At 50.9% G+C, this 17,411-nt stretch overlaps 2 protein-coding genes across 2 annotated transcripts in view; one reads left to right on the top strand and one right to left on the bottom strand.

The window, feature by feature from the left end:
• Nucleotides 1-20: 20 nt before the first annotated feature.
• Nucleotides 21-5,051, bottom strand: Cfap119 (cilia and flagella associated protein 119). Its single transcript, XM_021635915.2, has 9 exons — nucleotides 4,632-5,051; nucleotides 4,325-4,356; nucleotides 3,530-3,595; nucleotides 2,986-3,155; nucleotides 2,155-2,225; nucleotides 1,853-1,969; nucleotides 1,692-1,752; nucleotides 1,523-1,612; nucleotides 21-250 (listed from the first exon to the last, which is right to left on the bottom strand). The coding sequence occupies exons 1-9, from the start codon at nucleotides 4,860-4,862 to the stop codon at nucleotides 72-74; spliced, it is 1,017 nt and encodes a 338-aa protein (XP_021491590.1). The 5' UTR covers nucleotides 4,863-5,051; the 3' UTR covers nucleotides 21-71.
• Nucleotides 5,052-5,443: 392 nt separating this feature from the next.
• Rnf40 (ring finger protein 40) overlaps nucleotides 5,444-17,411 on the top strand; it is a 16,355-nt gene continuing 4,387 nt past the window's right edge. Inside the window, exons 1-17 of the mRNA XM_021635913.2 lie at nucleotides 5,444-5,580; nucleotides 5,690-5,895; nucleotides 6,321-6,488; nucleotides 6,562-6,703; nucleotides 7,232-7,438; nucleotides 7,811-7,932; nucleotides 8,018-8,164; nucleotides 8,250-8,324; nucleotides 8,933-9,052; nucleotides 9,135-9,314; nucleotides 11,477-11,612; nucleotides 12,930-13,051; nucleotides 13,144-13,568; nucleotides 13,652-13,769; nucleotides 13,922-14,071; nucleotides 14,244-14,456; nucleotides 14,534-14,659. Of these exons, the coding sequence (XP_021491588.1) occupies nucleotides 5,764-5,895; nucleotides 6,321-6,488; nucleotides 6,562-6,703; nucleotides 7,232-7,438; nucleotides 7,811-7,932; nucleotides 8,018-8,164; nucleotides 8,250-8,324; nucleotides 8,933-9,052; nucleotides 9,135-9,314; nucleotides 11,477-11,612; nucleotides 12,930-13,051; nucleotides 13,144-13,568; nucleotides 13,652-13,769; nucleotides 13,922-14,071; nucleotides 14,244-14,456; nucleotides 14,534-14,659 (2,583 nt within the window). The 5' untranslated portion in view covers nucleotides 5,444-5,580; nucleotides 5,690-5,763. The remainder of the gene's footprint in view (nucleotides 5,581-5,689; nucleotides 5,896-6,320; nucleotides 6,489-6,561; nucleotides 6,704-7,231; nucleotides 7,439-7,810; nucleotides 7,933-8,017; nucleotides 8,165-8,249; nucleotides 8,325-8,932; nucleotides 9,053-9,134; nucleotides 9,315-11,476; nucleotides 11,613-12,929; nucleotides 13,052-13,143; nucleotides 13,569-13,651; nucleotides 13,770-13,921; nucleotides 14,072-14,243; nucleotides 14,457-14,533; nucleotides 14,660-17,411) is intronic.

Genomic DNA, 17,411 nt, shown 5'->3' with positions numbered 1-17,411 from the left:
TCAGAAGGTACTCGTGAAGGTGGGGGATGGGGTGCTCTGGCCCAGGTCTTTATTGGAGAAAATGCTGGGGATCACTTGGGCTTGTTCTTGCCTTTGCTGGGACGTGACTGATTGGGCCGCTCCAGTGCAGCCAGTTTGCTGCTCAGCCTTTCCTCGCTCTCCTTGAGCCGTTCCTCCACCAGCTGCTGGAGCTGCCCCAGCTCCTTGCTCAGCTGGCTCTTGATGTAGGTTTGGAGGACGTCCACCTCACCTACAGGGAGAGAGGTGGGTCAGGAGAGGTATTATCTGGGGATGAGCTATGCAAAGGGCAGTGCTGCTTCAATTTAGGAACTGTCAGCCATCTCTTCTGAGACAAGACAGCTGGGCAGAGTGGCCAAACTGCACTCTGGGTTCTGACTGCACTGTCATCGACTTAGCCCACTCAGCAGCTTCTTTGTGTAACCATGGATAATAACGATAACTTGATGGTAGGACTGAGTTCATATGCACGTGTTTAAACTGGGCTTCCTGGGACCTAGTATTCCAGATCTGCACTTGTCATTGTAAACCACTCTTCCATCACTTTCTTTCTGGGGCCATCTTTTCTAAACACAGCACCCCCAGCATTATACACTTATCTGGACTTTTGCATAGGAATTATTTGGAGAGGGGACATGGGACTGGAGAAATGGCTCAGTTGCTTAAGGGGCTGGTTGCTCTTCCAGAGAATCTGAATGCAATTGTCAGCACCCACAATGGTCAGCACCCACGTGGTGGTTCACAAGCATCTGTAACTCCAGTTCTAAGGGGATTCAAGGCCCTCTTCTGACCTGTGGGTGCTGCACATGTGGAATGCACAAATACACATGTAAGCAAAACTCTGAAATACATGAAATAAAAACAAATCTCGAAATTTTAGGGGACACTAGAACTAAAACTAAGTCCTGGGCTGGGTATGGTGGAATACCTCATCACTCAGGAGTTTGAGCAGGGGGTTCTTGAGTTCAAAGCCAGCCTGGGTTACACAAGAAGACCTTGTTTCAAAAACAAAAAACTAGGGCTGGTGGATGGTTCAGTGGGTAAAAATGAGTTTGCTGTATAAGCCTGACAATCCAAGTTCAGTCCACATACAGGTGGAAGGCGAGTTGATTCCAAAGGTCCTCTGATCTCTACACACCTTCTCATTCTGTCTCCAGTAAAACAAGGGACTGGCTGGGCTGTGATGGCACACGCCTTTAATCCCAGCACTCAGTAGAGGCAGGCGGATAGATCTCTTGAGTTCCAGGCCTGCCTGGTTTACAGAGTGTTCCAGGACAGGCAGGATTACAGAGACTGTCTCAAAAAAAAAAAAAAACAAAACTGGGATCCTGCTGAGGATCTACAGCTGAGTGGTAAAACACTTAATGCACATGGTTCTAATTTAATTCCCTAACACTGCAAAACAAATGGCAAGGGGGAAGGCACAAAATCTCAAGTAGGCCCAAACCCTTCATTTGACCATGGCTCAGAGTCTGAGGACACCTTAACCCCTCCACATGCTCACTTGGCTGTTGTTCTGTCTGGGCCACAGTTTCTGGTTCTTCCTCCTGTGAAATAGCCACTTGTTCTGCTGCCACCTCCTCGTAGTCTCTCTCTGTATGCCGAAAGCAGGAAGAGGCATTGGCCCCAGCCCTGGCCCAGTTCCAGTCTGGCCCATCCGTACCCCATCTTACCATCTGGCCAGAGCTTGGGTGGCTGTAGCCCCATGTAAGACAGAGACAGGTCCAGCCGAACCTGGACAGACAAGGGAAGAGGGAGGCTGAGAGGACAGCACCTGCCATAAGAGAAAGGGGGGGGGGGGGACAGGTGGTCACTCACCGCCTGGACACAGTACCTGGGGTGTGAAGACATATTTGTAGAGCTTGAAGTGGCGGAAGTAGGTGTTGACCACATAGTCTGCCAGGGACAACAGCTGCTGCTCTTTGAAGAGGTCGATGCTGAAAGGAGGCCGCTGTGATGGCAATCAGGCAATCAGTTAAGTGCCCTGACAGCCTCCAGAGATCTAGCTAGCTTGCCCTCTGGAAGCCCAGCTCTCTAGAGGCAGGGCAAACCCCAGGAGGAGGAGGGTGATGGGAAGGAGAACAGGATTTTGGGCTGGGTCACAGTTGGGGGAAGGCTCTTTCCCAGGGTACTGACCCTGACTCCATGGCAAAAGAGGACGCTGGTAAAGTAGTGGTAGCATTCCTCCACGTTGCCCAAAGGGGTAGCTGGAGGAAAACAAGGTGAAGCAGTCAGGTCCTTCCTGCTCTCCATCCTTTCATCCCACTCATGAGAGCACGGGATTCAGAAGTGGGCAGTTCTAGGAGTAAGGCCTGACCTGCTTTGTTAATTCACTCCACAGATACCAAGTTCTCACTAAACACTTTTCTAGGCACTGAAAAAGACAACGTCCTTCCTTCAGGAAGTTTTGTTTCTGGGACAGAGCTTCATTCTGTAGCTCTGAAACTCAGTGTGTAACTCGAGTTGGCTTCAAACTGAGGGGATTGCTCCCACCTCTGCCTCCTGGCTGCAGCTGTTTCAGACTTGAGCCACTATACTTGGCATCAGGACGATACTTTGAGACAGGATGTGACAGGATGTCATGGTGTCCAGGGTGACCGTGAACTTCTGATTCTTCTGCCTCTCTTTCCTAAGTGCTAGGATTACAGGTTTGTGCCACCTCACCTGATTTACACAGCGCTGGAATTAAACCCAGGGTTTTGTACTAGGCAAGCACTCTACTAAATCTATATTCCCCAGCCCCCTATTTAAATATGTCTCAGAACAGACCAATAACATTAGTGCCATGTATTTCATTTATTGATAAGGAGTCATCTCCACGGTGATAAATGGGGCACAATAATATTAATTATGGTGGAACAAGAATCCCAGACTTTGGTCTTCCTACTTCAGCTTCCCAAAGTCACTTGTGCTAGCCCAGCCTCCTCTCCTGGGGCTCAAACCTTTTGGTGGCTGCCTCCCTCTCACCAACACAGGCCTTGTGAAGATCTTGGAGCAAGGCACAAGCTGCTGATGTCTGCTCTGGTGAAAAGGCCTGCTGGCGGCAGAAGAGGAGTGCATGGGAAAAGAGGTCCAAGACAATGGCATCCCGCAGGCTCTGCTCTGGATAGCCAAGCTCGAAGAGCTCAGCCAGAACCCTTGGGAGGGAAGGGGAGAGGAAGGGAGAAGGCATGAGTGACAACACGAGCTCCCCCAACTCCCCACGCCTTAGGATTTATCTTTATTATATGGGTGCTTTGCCTGCTTGTGTGCATGTGTAGCACAAGCTTGTCTGGTGCCCATGGAGGTCAGAAGAGCGTGTTGGATCCTCTGGAGGTGAAGTTACAGACTGTGGTGCCGGGAACCAAACCTGGGTCCTCTGGAAGGACAGCCAGTTTTCTTTAACTGAGCCTCTGCAGCCCTGAACTTAAGCCTCCTCTCACCTCCATCACCTGACACTCTAGGCTTTCCTTGTGCCATTCCTTGTGTTTCCCCTCCCAAGAGCTCTGTCTCTCCCAACTCAAACCCATACTCTCTCATCGATTCCACAGTGGCTGCCTTATCCAGTTTGTGCATTGAATGGATGTCCAGGTACTTCCTGTAGGGAAAAAAAATGAGACAAATCATTGATGGCTTGTACAGCTTCCCCGATGGAGCTGTGACTTCTAGAGCATCGGAATGGGCATCAGGAGTTGAGGCTTGGCTGACATGCTAAGTAACCTTTGGCAAATTATTGTTTATGGGCCTCACTTTCACTGTAAATGAGGAATATCATGGTTTAGAATCTAAACTTTAGACAAACCCTTAGGAGACATTCTTAATTTATACACCCAATGCTTAGAAAACCTGAGTTCTGTCAGATGGTGGTGGCACATGCCTTTGATCCCAAACACTCGGAGGCAGGGGCAGGCAGAACTCAAGAGTTCAAGCCAGCTTGGTCTACATAGCACATTCTAGGGCAGCCAGAGCTACAAGGAGAAACCCTGTCAAAAAAAAAAAAAAAAAAAAAAAAAAAAACACCCTTGAGTTCCTGTCTTGCTGTGTGTGTGTGTGTGTGTGTGTGTGTGAGACCTTTGATGTTCTCTTGGGCCTTGGTTTCAATCTACACAGCGCTCCTTCATGGCAGCTGTGATCCCCTGTTCCCTGTGTACACCCTTGGTCCTTCTCTCTCTTCTCACACTGCCACTTTAGGAACCTGGAACCCTGACTAATTACCTTGAGCATCTCTCGGTCTTTGTAAAATTGGGGTGCCCTGACTGGACGGAAAACCTTAAGGAAGTAATAAAAATGAGGAGCGTAACTTCTCCCCAGGGCTCTCCCCACTCACCACATGCAGATCCTGGGCCTGGGTAGCGGTGGCTGTGGAGAGAAAACAGATTACGGAAAGAAGAGCTACTGCTACAGTATGCGACCCTGGTCTGCTACATCGTGAGCGTCTAACGGGTCTGAGTAGGCCATAAGTTTATGTATAGCAAAGGGGTCAAGGCTGGACTTCGGTGGGCTCCAACTGCTATTTAGTACCCTATTTAGCAACTTCAGATAGTCTCAAATGTTAGTAACGTAATGACTGGCAGCACCTTGCCGAGAAACCTTTTCTAAACATTCACTAGCGGACAATTCTGTCCCTCCCTCACCGGGAACAAGTTGGCTGCAGCATCTTCAGCCCCTTCCACAGAGGTCGTGTCCACTGTGGCCGAGTCGGTCTGCACGTCTGTTCCCGTCCTCACGACAGATTCCCCCACGGAACTGGGACTCCTCTCCAGTTCCTGCTGCAGTTTGGGAGGCTGTTCATACTCCGACTGCGCCTTCATTCCCAGGGTCTGGCTGGACCTGGGGGTGATCGTCTCTTCGTCCTTCTTAGCCATAGCCAAGGGCTCTCCCGCTGAGCTCGGGGACAGCGAGCTATCCTACTGCAATGCAACGCCGGGACCTGCCCCTTCTGGCGGTTCTCCTGAGGCAGTGAAACTAGAAACAGCCAATCCGCAGGGGGCGTCTTCCCAATCTCGTCTCCCTGGCGACCGTTGTTAAGGAAAGTGGGCAAGCACACACGCCAATCATTGAGAAGACAGGGCGCATGCGTAGCAGGCTGCACGTGCCGCTTCAAAGTTGCTACAGGGGTGCTTTGCCGGGGGGGAGTGGGAGGTGTCAAGTCTTTTTAAAGATTAATTTCAAACAGCCTGCGCGTGTCTGCTTGCCTGCGGGCGCACACGTGTAGAGGACGTTCGCGGGTGCCCGTGGAGGCCGGAAGAGGGCGACGGAGGCCCGGGATCTGGAGTTGCGAAGGGTCGTGGACCCGGGAATAGCGGTGAAGGCTCCCACCGCAGAAGCCAACTCTCCGTCTCCGAGCGCAGCCGCGGCGTCGGCCACTGCGGGAACGGCCTGCCAGTCAAGCCTGGGGAGGAATTCAGCCGACCGCGGACGAAAGCTCGCAGGCTCGGGGGGGGCGGAACCAAGAGCCACCAGTAGCAACAGGAAATAAGTTTCGCCACATCCGGAGCTGCTTTGACGCCTGCGCCGTGCGTCTGGCGGCCGGTGACGTCCGGTGAAGTCCAAGATGGTGGCTCTCGGCTGACCCTACCGTAGGTGCGGACCCTGGGCCGGCGGGGGCGGGGTCCGGCAGGTGTGTCCAGCGGGCGGCCCGGGGCTCGGGAGCTCCGGGCGCGGCCGCAGCTCTGCCCTCTGTTTGCTGCAGGTGACGGAAGTGCCGCCTCCCCGCTCCCGACGGCCCGGAGAGCCCTGAGCGGCTGCCCCGCCGCCACCGCCGCTATGTCTGGCCTCAGCAATAAGCGCGCCGCCGGCGACGGGGGCTCAGGACCCCCAGAGAAGAAGCTGAACCGCGAGGAGAAGACCACGACCACCCTCATCGAACCCATTCGTCTCGGGGGCATCTCTTCCACGGTGGGTGGGCTTTCGCTTACAGTCCTGTTTGGCTTCCTCCCAGAGCGGTCAGAATCTTGTGTGTGCGCGCGTGTGCGTACACACAAAACGGGTGGGCCGGGGTGGGCGTGCCGTGGCGCGAGTGTGATCGGAGGACAACATTGAGGAGTCGGTTCCCCGCTTCTGCCCGTACGCACGTAGGTTCCCATAAGTCGTGGGATTTGTCAATAAAACTTCAGAGTCAGTAAAAGATAGGGGCAGAAACAGAATGTGAAGTTCCCATGACCGAGATAGTTCCTCTGTAAGTGTTTTGGGTCTTTTTAAATCTCCCTGGCATCTAGTCTTGGTACACCTCTCCCCTTTCCGTCTAAATAGTGTTCTCCTTTGTGTCTGCGGTGGTTCAGGATCCTGCCTGACACCTCTGCCTCCTCTTCCCTTGTGGGTAGGAGGAGATGGATTCCAAGGTGCTGCAGTTCAAGAACAAGAAATTGGCCGAGCGGCTGGAGCAGCGGCAAGCCTGTGAGGACGAGCTCCGGGAGAGGATTGAGAAGCTGGAGAAGAGGCAGGCCACCGACGACGCCACACTCCTCATTGTCAACCGCTACTGGGCCCAGGTGGGTGCCTGAAGGTTGCCCTGCTGGAAAAGGCCCTGTGGCATTCGTAACCTCGGGCGCTTTCTTCTTTCAGCTGGATGAAACTGTTGAAGCCCTTCTCCAAAGCTATGAGAGCCAGCGGGAGCTGTCCTCAGGGACAGAGGCACCTGGGTGCCAGGAGGGCCTAACCCGAGATGTGATCTCTCGAACAGACACAGGGACGTCAGATCTGAGAGGTAGGACCAGGGCCCTGGGGACCTTTTCTTCTGAGAAAGGTCTTGAGGAGGAGGTAACCTTAATGTGGGGCTGCAGAAATGCCTAACCCACTCAAAACTGTTCAAAAAATGACTTCATGCCTGAAATGGTGTCACATACCTTTAATCCCAACACCTGGAAGGCAGAAACTGGTGGCTGACTTCTGGAGTTCAAGGCCAGCCATGGCTACATAGTGAAACGATTTTTTTTTTTTTAATGATAAAAACAAAGGTTTTGAAATCTACCTGGATTTTCATACTCTCAACTCTCTGAAAGTAGAGGCAAATGGGTCTATGTTATAATTTATTTTTGGTTTTCCAAGACAAGGTCTATGTCTCCCTGGCTGTCCTGGAACTCGCTCTGTAGACTAGGCTGGCCTCCATCTCAGAGAGTGCTGGGATTAAAGACGTGCTCCCCCACACCCACCAGCCACTGGATGTCAAGAAGCTTATTGCGGACTTGGTACAGGTTTTGATGGCCACTGCCACCTTTCTTTCTGTTCCTTCCAGAACCCGTGCCAATGCAGTTCCGAGCCCCTCTCAGTGAGCCAGCCTTGGCTTTTGTGGTGGCGCTGGGTGCAAGCAGCAGTGAAGAAGTGGAGCTGCAGCTGCAGGGACGGATGGAATTCTCCAAGACTGCTGTGTCTCGGGTGGTGGAGGCCTCAGACCGCCTGCAGCGCCAGGTGGAGGAGCTCTGTCAGCGAGTGTACAGCCGGGGTTAGTCCTTTGGACCCTACCCTAGAGAAGGCCACCCTCACCTGCATCCGTAGGGGTCCCACTCCCATTACTGAGCTCACTAATTCCTTAAGGCCAGGGCTCCTGATCAATGTCAGCCTTGTTCTTGTTGGAACAACTCAGTTCCAGAGAGATGGCTGGAGGAGCTCTTGATGCTAGTAGGGCCACGCCCCTTAAGCTAAAGGGAAGACTCTGGAACCCTGCACAAACCTCACAGGTAGTTCGTCTCCTGAGCTTGTCATGAGCAGCTGGTGAGGTAGCTGGGGCTTCACGCTCAGCACCAGAACTCCAGGACTGCTCAATACTTGCTTGATTATCCAGGGTGTGACACTCATCTGGGCTTTGCATTCCCAGGGGATGGTGAGGCCCCTGGGGAGGTGGCCCGGGCACGCACACGGGAGCTAGGCAGAGAGAACCGTCGGCTACAGGACTTGGCTACTCAGCTGCAGGAGAAGCACCACCGCATCTCATTGGAGGTAGAAGTCAGGGGCTTTGGGGTGCAGTTAAAACTCGGGCAGGGTTTGGATCTCAGGAAACCAACCCACTTTTCCTCGCCCCCAGTACTCTGAGCTCCAAGATAAAGTGACCTCAACAGAGACCAAGGTCCTGGAGATGGAGACCACGGTGGAGGACCTACAGTGGGACATCGAGAAGCTGCGCAAGCGAGAGCAGAAGCTCAATAAGCACTTGGCAGAGGCCTTGGAGCAGGTGCGGGCACGGATGGGGCCCAGGGCTCCCAGTGCTTGGGACCCTGGCTTCTGCCTTCTCATCCGCTGTGTTGTTTTCTTTGCAGCTCAACTCTGGCTACTACGTGTCTGGGAGCTCCTCAGGCTTTCAGGGAGGCCAGATCACACTTAGCATGCAGAAGGTGAGCATTCCACCCAGTCCTTTACCCCTTCAGGCCCTCCTTTGACTCTTCCTGAGGCAAACATCTGTATCTGAGTCTGTTTCCTGGCATTGCTGCACATTTTTCTTTCATTCACTTATATACTTGTAATTAAATAACTTCAGAACGTAAGTGTCTTGTTTCTTTGTATTGGAGGCAGGGTCTTCCGATGTGATCAGTCTGGCCTTAGACTTATGTGGCTGAGGGGGGACTGATCCTTCTACTTTTGCTGAGATGATGGGGTTTGGACCACCATTCCCAGCTTCAGATCAACCTTTTCTTAATAAACTCCAGTTCTGTTTCATGTGAGGGAGCAATAAAGCTTCTGTGGAAGTTAGGTTTTCTGTGGGGCATCATACAAGCAATAATAGTGTGTAAGTTGGTAACCACTAGCCTAAAGAAAAAGCACAGGACATAGATTCTCATGCAGACTGCCTTCCTCTCATTTCCTGAGACCCTTAGAAAAACGCTTGGTTTAGAGATGTGTCAGCAGTCTGCACTGGGGAGCTTGGGCAGAACACATGGTGGACCACCGTGGGGGGGAATGCTGCCCATCCTGGTCTTGCCTACCACGCCCCTTCACTCCTTAGTTCGAGATGTTGAATGCAGAGCTGGAAGAAAATCAGGAATTGGCCAACAGCCGAATGGCAGAACTAGAGAAGCTGCAGGCTGAGCTTCAGGGGGCTGTTCGGACCAATGAACGTCTCAAGGTAGGCCGTGGCCAAGACTGAAAGGGCCTGGACTAACCTCAGCCCCTGGTGCCAATGACCTTTTGGACATCTTCGCCCCCAGGTGGCCCTGCGGAGCCTTCCTGAGGAGGTGGTCCGTGAGACGGGGGAGTACCGAATGCTGCAGGCGCAGTTTTCACTACTCTATAATGAGTCTTTGCAAGTGAAGACGCAGCTGGATGAGGCCCGGGGCCTGCTGCTGGCCTCCAAGAACTCCCACTTGAGACACATTGAACATATGGAGGTGTGTGGTCATGGACTGGGTGGGGCCAGGGGTGGGCGCTAACCTTTAGAGTTGAGACATTCCTGATTCTTCCAAGCCGGTCCTGTGTGCCTGCCGAGAGTGCCTTGGGCATAGACTGATCTTTGGCCACAGGTGAGACTGGGGGATGTATATCTTTGTTTTTCTTCCAATTTTAATCCTTATTATTTTAATATAAATATTTATATTACATATTCTATAAAATATATATTTTATATTATTTAATATATATGTGCGGTTTATGTTTGTTTGGTTGGTTTTTTTGAGATAGGGTTTCTCTGTATAATAGCTCTGGCTGTCCTGGAATCTGCTTTGTAGACCAGGCTGGCCTTGAACTCACAGAAATCTGCCTGTCTCTGCCTGTGAGTGCCGGGATTAAAGGTGTGCACCACCATGCCCAGCTACAATATATTTTTTAAAGTACCATTATAACCATCATGAGTGTTTTGTAAGACTTGGGCAAAGAGAACATTGAAAGCACAAGAACAATGAACTGAAATGGGACTCTAATCACTGTACCAAAGAGTTACTGTCTCTTTAATAATCAGATGTGAAGTAACAGAGTGCAGTACAGGCCCATTAAGACAGAGCACAAAGCACACAGTTAGTCCTAGTACTCTGGGAGGCAGAGGCAGGTGGATCTCTGAGTTCAAGACCAACTTGGTCTACAGAATGAGTTCCAGGATAGCCAGGGTTACGCAGAGAAACCCTGTCTCGAAGGAGGAAAAGATGAGCATAAACTGTTTTAACAGCTATAAAAAAGATCTTTTTTCCATGCGTCTGGTTCTGGTAATAGGAAGTGTGCATTAGAACAGTGTGCACTCTGGAAACTTTGTTTTCCGCTGGTGGTAATAAATGGATCCGAGAGCACACACATGGGACACATTCTGACACCTTCAGCAGTCACAGGGTTAATGACTCAAACTCTTTCTGGTAAGGGCATTTGACAATTATTTGCCTCTAGTCAGGTTTAACATTTTCTCTCAAGAGAAGCAGTGGTGGGCTGGAGAGATGGCTCAGAGGTTTAGAGCACTGGCTGTTCTTCCAAAGGTTCTGAGTTCAATTCCGAGCAACCACATGATGGCTCACAACCATCAATAGTGAGATCTGGTGTCCTCTGTTGGCATGTGGACAGAACACTGTATAAATAATAAATAAATCAAAAAGAGAGAGATAGAAGCAATGGAAATACAAGGAAAGCCTCCAGGGCCCAGTTTCTACTGCATTTTCCAAGTAGTAAAACAGCAACTCTTATGTAGTGACTGAAGTAAATTTCAGCTAATTCCTGTTAGTTTTTAATCATGTTAACATGAAAAGACATTGAGCTGGATTTCTCAAAAAAAAAAAGAAAATATTAGTTGCCAGTATTAGGCCTTGGAAAAAGTATTACATTTTCAAGACAGGGTTTCTCTGTGTAGCCTTGGCTTTCCTGGACTCTGTAGACCAGGCCGGCCAGAAATCCACCTGCCTCCGCCTCCCAAGTGCTGGGATTACAGGCGTGCACCACCATCTCCAGCAGTTACCTTAGAAAGATGACAACAACAAACAACACCTTGAGGTTAAGGTCTTCAGGTTCTGGGTGTTGGGCCTGCATGTTTATCTGTGCACCACTTACATGCTTGGCGCCCTCTGAGGCCGGAAAAGAGTGTCAGACCTCCTGAAGCAGATGGTTGTGAGCCTCCAAGTGACGGTTGGAAACCACACTCAAGTCCCTTGGAAGAGCAACTAGTGCTTTTAACTGCTGAGCCATGTCTTTATCAAGGTGTCAGCACATACGGCCTTGGGTGGCCTGGAACTCACTGTGTAGACCTGGCGAGCTTCCAGTGCAAGACAGCCACAGTCCATTTCTTCCTGAGTGTTGGGATTAAAGGCCCAGCTTCTTCTTCCTTTTAATTGATTTTGAGACAGGATTTGTGGGTGGGTAGGTGGGTGCTTAGCCCTGGCTGTCCTGGAACTCACTTTGTAGACCTGACTGGCCTTGAACTCAAAAGATCCGCCTATCTCAGCTTCCCAAGGGCTGGGGTTAGAGGCGTGTGCCACCACTACCTGTCAGCTTTCTTTCTTTATGAGCAAAAAGTCAGTCTTTTGAATAGTATGAGGGTAGCATTTTCATAGGTGTGTGTCTTCGATGCCTCAACCCACAGAGTGATGAACTGGGGCTGCAGAAGAAGCTTCGCACAGAAGTCATCCAGCTGGAGGACACCCTGGCCCAGGTACGCAAGGAGTATGAGATGCTGCGCATTGAGTTTGAGCAGAACCTTGCGGCCAACGAGCAGGCTGGTACGTAGTACGTAGTGGGGTAGAGGTGGGTCTTAGAAGGGTGCTGGACCCTTCTGGCTGCTTCCATAGATACATAAGTTGAGTCCCCTCTTACCTTCTCAGAACTTCAGTCCCCCACAGGACAGAGGCACTCTGGCTGCTTACGTAGATACATAAGTTGAGTCCCCTCTTTTCTCCTCAGAACTTCAGTCCCCCACAGGACAGAGGCACTCTGGCTGCTTACATAGATACATAAGTTGAGTCCCCTCTTTTCTTCTCAGAACTTCAGTCCCCCACAGGACAGAGGCACTACCCTTCCTGTCTCAATCAGTGCATTTGTGAGATGAGTGTGAACAGGCCCCAGCAGAGTGTGAGATGTTCTGTCTGAAGGGTCTGTTTCACGAAAATGTATTGAGTCCCCCTGTGAGCCACACTCAATTCTACGTTTTGGGATTTTGCCAGTAAACAAAGCAGAGAATCTGCTGTTGTGGAGTGAGTCTAGTAGAGGATGCTAGACAATAAAGGAAAAGATGAAACATGAGGTGTGCCAGCATGGGTACAAACATGAGCGAGGCCAGCATGGGCTGCATGAAGCACCATCTCAAAATAACCAAACAACAAAAACAAAAAACCCTTTAATCCTAGCACTTGGGAGACAGAGGCAGGAGGATCTCTCTGAGTTTACAGCAAATGGGGTCCACACAGCAAGTTCTAGGCCAGTAAAAGTACATAGGCAAAACACATAAATCTTTAAAAAAAATAAAGGGGGGGGGTCGTCGTCCCCCGCACCCTCTCCCTGTGTCCGTGTCCCGTTCCCCCCTCATTCCCCTCCTCTGCAGGCTGGAGAGTTATCTCAGTGGTTAAGAACACTGACTGCTCTTCCAAAGGACCCAGTTTTGCTTCCCTGTACCTGTCATTCCCAGTGATCCAATGCCCTCTTCTGGCTTCTGAGGGCACACACATGGTGCACAGACATATATGTAAGTAAAATACCCGTACACGTAAAGTGAATTTTGAGAACTAAAAAGGTTAATGTTTGTGTTGTATTTTGCTTGCATGCATGTATACCTGTGCACCTCATGCATGTGAGCATGCAGCTCACAGAGGTGTGCCACATGGTTTGGAATTGGAGTCACGACAGTTGGGAGCTGCCATGTGGGTGCTGGAAATTGGTCCTGAGTCTTTGTCAAGAGCATCCAGTGCTCTTATCCGCCGGGCCATCTCTCCAGCCTCTCTGATGCCTATTGTATACAGTGAGCGTGGCTCTGGCTGAGCTCCTCTCTCCTCTGTTGGAGAGCTGGCAGGAGACGTGAACATGCTTCCCCCGACCACCCCCAGGGCCTATCAACCGTGAGATGCGCCACCTGATTAGCAGCCTCCAGAACCACAATCACCAGCTGAAGGGAGACGCCCAGCGATATAAGCGGAAACTGCGAGAAGTACAGGCCGAGATTGGCAAAGTGAGGAGGGAGCTGCCTGGGGACAGCCTTAGCTAGAGCTGGGTGGGCCTCGCCTCGCCTCGCCTCACGTCTGCTGCTTTCTGTCTTTATAGCTCCGGGCCCAGGCCAGCACTACTTCCCACTGCATCCCTAACCTGAGCCATGCGGATGACTCTGGCCCCAATGCCCTAGCCCCAGGGAAAGAAGACGGTGGGCCAGGCCCTGGAGGTACCCCTGACAGCAAGAAGGAGGTGGTTGTGGCTGGAGCCACTTCTGCCGCTTCGTCAGTAAAGAAGGAGGAGCTGGTCTCCTCTGAAGATGATGCCCAGGCCCTAACCCCTGGGACCCAGGGCTTGCCCTCCCGAGGCCGAGAACCTGAGACCAGACCCAAGAGAGAACTTCGGGAACGGGAAGGGCCTAGCCTGGGACCCCCACCTGTAGCCTCAGCTCTCTCAAGGACTGATCGAGAAAAGGCCAAGGTGGAGGAAGCCAAGAGGAAGGAGTCAGAACTGCTCAAGGGTCTCCGAGCAGAGCTCAAGTGAGGCCCTGTTGCTGCTTCCTAGCCCTGTCAAGTAGCTTCCGGCCCTTCCTGCTAATAGTCCCTCCTGTACCCTTCTCCAGGAAGGCCCAAGAAAGCCAGAAGGAGATGAAACTGCTGCTGGACATGTACAAGTCAGCACCCAAGGAGCAGCGGGATAAGGTGCAGCTCATGGCAGCTGAACGGAAGGCCAAGGCTGAGGTAGGGGCAGGTGGGGCTTTTAGGGTTTTGCCCGGCGACTTCAGAGCATTGGGTCAGCAAGTTTGCTTCTTTGTTTATTCTCTCACTGTGGAGCATCCTAGTAGTGTTGCTGTGCGGACCAATGTTTGAGGGCTTCCCTCCCGTGGATGCAGGTGGATGAGCTTCGAAGCCGCATCCGAGAACTCGAGGAAAGAGACCGAAGAGAAAGCAAGAAGATTGCGGATGAGGATGCCCTGCGGCGGATCCGACAGGCAGAGGAGCAAATTGAACACCTGCAGCGCAAATTGGGTGCCACCAAGCAGGTGAAATGTCCTGTGGTCTCCTTGCTTCTGAAGGCTGGGATTCCCTTAGCCTTCTGTGTCTTCGGCATGTGACAGTTTGATGATCTGGGTATATTCTGTTTTCTTGGAGTTCCCTAACATCCATCTTGTTGATCTTCCATTTTCCCTTTCCGTCCTTGCTTTCTGCCTGCAGGAGGAGGAGGCACTGCTGTCAGAGATGGATGTGACAGGCCAGGCTTTCGAGGACATGCAGGAGCAGAACGGGCGGCTGCTGCAGCAGCTTCGGGAAAAGGATGACGCCAACTTTAAGCTCATGTCAGAGCGGATCAAAGCCAACCAGATCCACAAGCTGCTTAGGGAGGAGAAGGACGAGTTGGGCGAGCAGGTCCTTGGCCTCAAGTCCCAGGTATGGCAGCTCCGGTGCGGTGCTCGTGGATGGGCCTGGAGGGGCTGCACCCTCTTACTGAGGCCTCCCATCCTCAGGTGGATGCCCAGCTGTTGACAGTGCAGAAGCTTGAGGAGAAAGAGCGGGCTCTGCAGGGCAGCCTTGGGGGTGTAGAGAAGGAGCTGACGCTGCGCAGCCAGGCCCTGGAGCTTAATAAGAGGAAGGTAAGGTTGGGCTTTTGGACATGGTAACTTGTGTGATTGGCTTTTGGGTTTCAAACCCCTGGGTCTGCATCTGGGTCTGCTTGGCAATTCTGCCACAGATGGCCCCCGGTGAAGCTTGGTTCTGCTTCCTGCATAGCTCACAAATGTCACGTTTACTGTGCCAGGCCTTGCACTCAGTACTTGGCAGACATGATCCCATTTTACTTTGTTGGTGCATGCAATCATGTGTGTGTGTGTGTGTTTGAGTGTGCTCTCCCATGAGGGTGAGGATGAAGGACAGGGTTGTCATCAGAATGTCATTCTCGGTTGCTTCTCTGCCTTAGTTTTGAAACAGGGTCTCGCATTGGACTTGACACTTTCCATTTCAGCTGGACAAGCTGGCTAATGAGTGCATTCCTGGGCTCTGCCTCTCTCCACTGACTTTCACACGTGCACTGCCATGCCTTGGTTTTTATGTGGGTGACAGGATTATGAATGGAGTTCAGGTCCCATGCTTGCATTACCTGCACTGTATCCACAAAGTCGATTCCCCAGCCTCTTTTGGACCTCTTTTGAGCCTGTTTTAAACCCAACAGTAATCCTACCTGGGTGTTTTTTGTTTGAGGGGAGCTGTTTGTGGTGTGTGTGTGTATGTGTGTGTGTGTGTGTGTGTGTGTGTGTGTGTCCAGGTGCATTCAGAGACCAGAAGATGGTATTGGATCTGCTGGAGTTGGAGTTGTAGACAGGTGTGAGCTGCCATGTGGGTGCTAGGAGCCAGGCTTGTGTCCTCTGCACGAGCAGCAAGCGCTCTTAGTCTGAGTGTGTCTCTAGCCCAGCCAGAAGGATTTGTTAGCCTGTTTCCTAATTGAGGAAGCTGAAGCTCAGAGATTGTCAGTTGACCTATCCAGGAGAGAGTAAAGCTGGGATTCGGATCCATGTCTGGTTCCCAGATACTAGGCTAGGGCCATTCATCCAGGCTTGCAAGATGGCTCAGCTGGGCAAAGGCACTTGCCTCTAAACCTGATGACCCAAGTTGTATCCCTGGAATCTACTTGGTGGAAAGAGAAGACCAATTCTTAAAGTTGGCCCTCTGATTTCCACAGCTGTGACACACACCAAATAAAGCCATTAAAACAGTTCACTGGATAACTGTCAGCTAGAGATGGTGGTCTTTACTTTGTAGTTCTCTTTTTATTTATTTTTTTAAATGTGGGTTCTGGGGCTCAAGTCCTCACCCTTGTAAGGCAGGTGCTTTAATCAGCTAAGCCATCTCTTCAGTCCCAGCATTTTTTGCTCTTTCTTTCTCACTGTGTGGACCACAATACATTTGTGTGTGTGTATGTGTTTATTTGTGGTGGAACAGTGTCTCTCTATTTAGCTCTGGCTGTCCTGCAACTCACTAGGTAGACCTCAGACTCACAGAGATCCGCCTCCTGGGTCCTCAGATGGAAGGCATGCACCACCATGACCAGTTTTTTAGAGTTACTTATTTCTATTTTGTGCATATGAATGTTTGTGCCCACTTGAATGTTTTTGTACCACAGGCTTTCCTGGTGCCCTCAGAAGCCAGAAGAGGGGAATCAATACCTTCAAAGTGGAGGGTGTGGCTGGGAGCTGCCATATGGGTGCTGGGAGCTGAAGCCAGGTCCTCTGCCAGAGCTGCAAATGTTCTTAACTACTGAGCCACCTCTCCAGCCCAACTTGAACTCTTGATCCTGTTGCCTCAGGCTCCCAGGTGCTGAGAGTACAGGTGTCTGTTTTAAGCATAAGAAAAATGGGCTGAAGATGTAGCTCAGTTAGTGGACTGCTTGCCTGGCATGCATCAGGCTCTGGGTTCAGTTCGTAGCACTGTGTAAACTGGGCATGGTGGTGTATATAAACTCAACGCTCTAAAGGTCAGCAGGAGGATCAAGAATTTCAACGTCTGAAAAAAGAGAAGAAAAAGAATGTCAACATCCTCAGGACATAGCAAGTCTGAAGCCAGCCTGGGCTGCAATATTTAGAGACCTTGTCTGAAAGGTAGATGGAAAGAGAAGGAATGAGATAGAGGATTGACAGGCTGGAGAAATGGCTCAGCAGTTAAGAGCACTGCCTCCTCTTCCAGAGGATCTGGGTTCAATTCCCAACACCCACATAACAGTTCACAACTGTCTGTAGCTCCAGTTCCAGGGTCCAACATCCTTACATAGACATTAATGCAGGCAAAACACCAGTACACATAAAATAAATGTTATTAAAAAAAAGTTTTTAAAAAGACAGAGGATTGGCATTGGTTTCCTACCTATTGGAGTATTCTGTTGTGGTGAATCCATTCATGTACACAGTATTGTATGTCCGTATTACATGCTGGGCTTTAAGCTGACCAATACTGGGTGAGTCCTGCCTCCTTACCGGTAATCCACAAATGACATAATGCTGTTACCCATCACTCACATTTCTCTCTTGCTCTTTCTCACACACACACACGCATGTTTTTTGAGAAAGATTAAAGGCACCATCACACAACTCTCCTTTTCTTTTTAAGACCACTTCTCACTGTGTTTCAAGATGGCCTTGAGCTCTCAGTGATCCTCCTGCCTCAGCTTTCCAGCTGCTGGAAATAACCACTGTATCTGGTTAAAACAGTTTGATGAAGGAAGCTAAGGCAGTGTGAAATAGTAATGGTGCTCCTTGGGGATATGATTTTAGAGCTGAGTCCCAGGGGAGAGCATGTATGTTAGAGATGGTTGACAGCAACAGAGATGAGCCTTGTGGAGGCTCAGAGACCAGAGGG

Source organism: Meriones unguiculatus, chromosome 14, assembly GCF_030254825.1.
Source record: "Meriones unguiculatus strain TT.TT164.6M chromosome 14, Bangor_MerUng_6.1, whole genome shotgun sequence".
Lineage (NCBI taxonomy): Eukaryota > Metazoa > Chordata > Mammalia > Rodentia > Muridae > Meriones > Meriones unguiculatus.
This window is presented reverse-complemented; position numbering and strand designations above follow the sequence as displayed.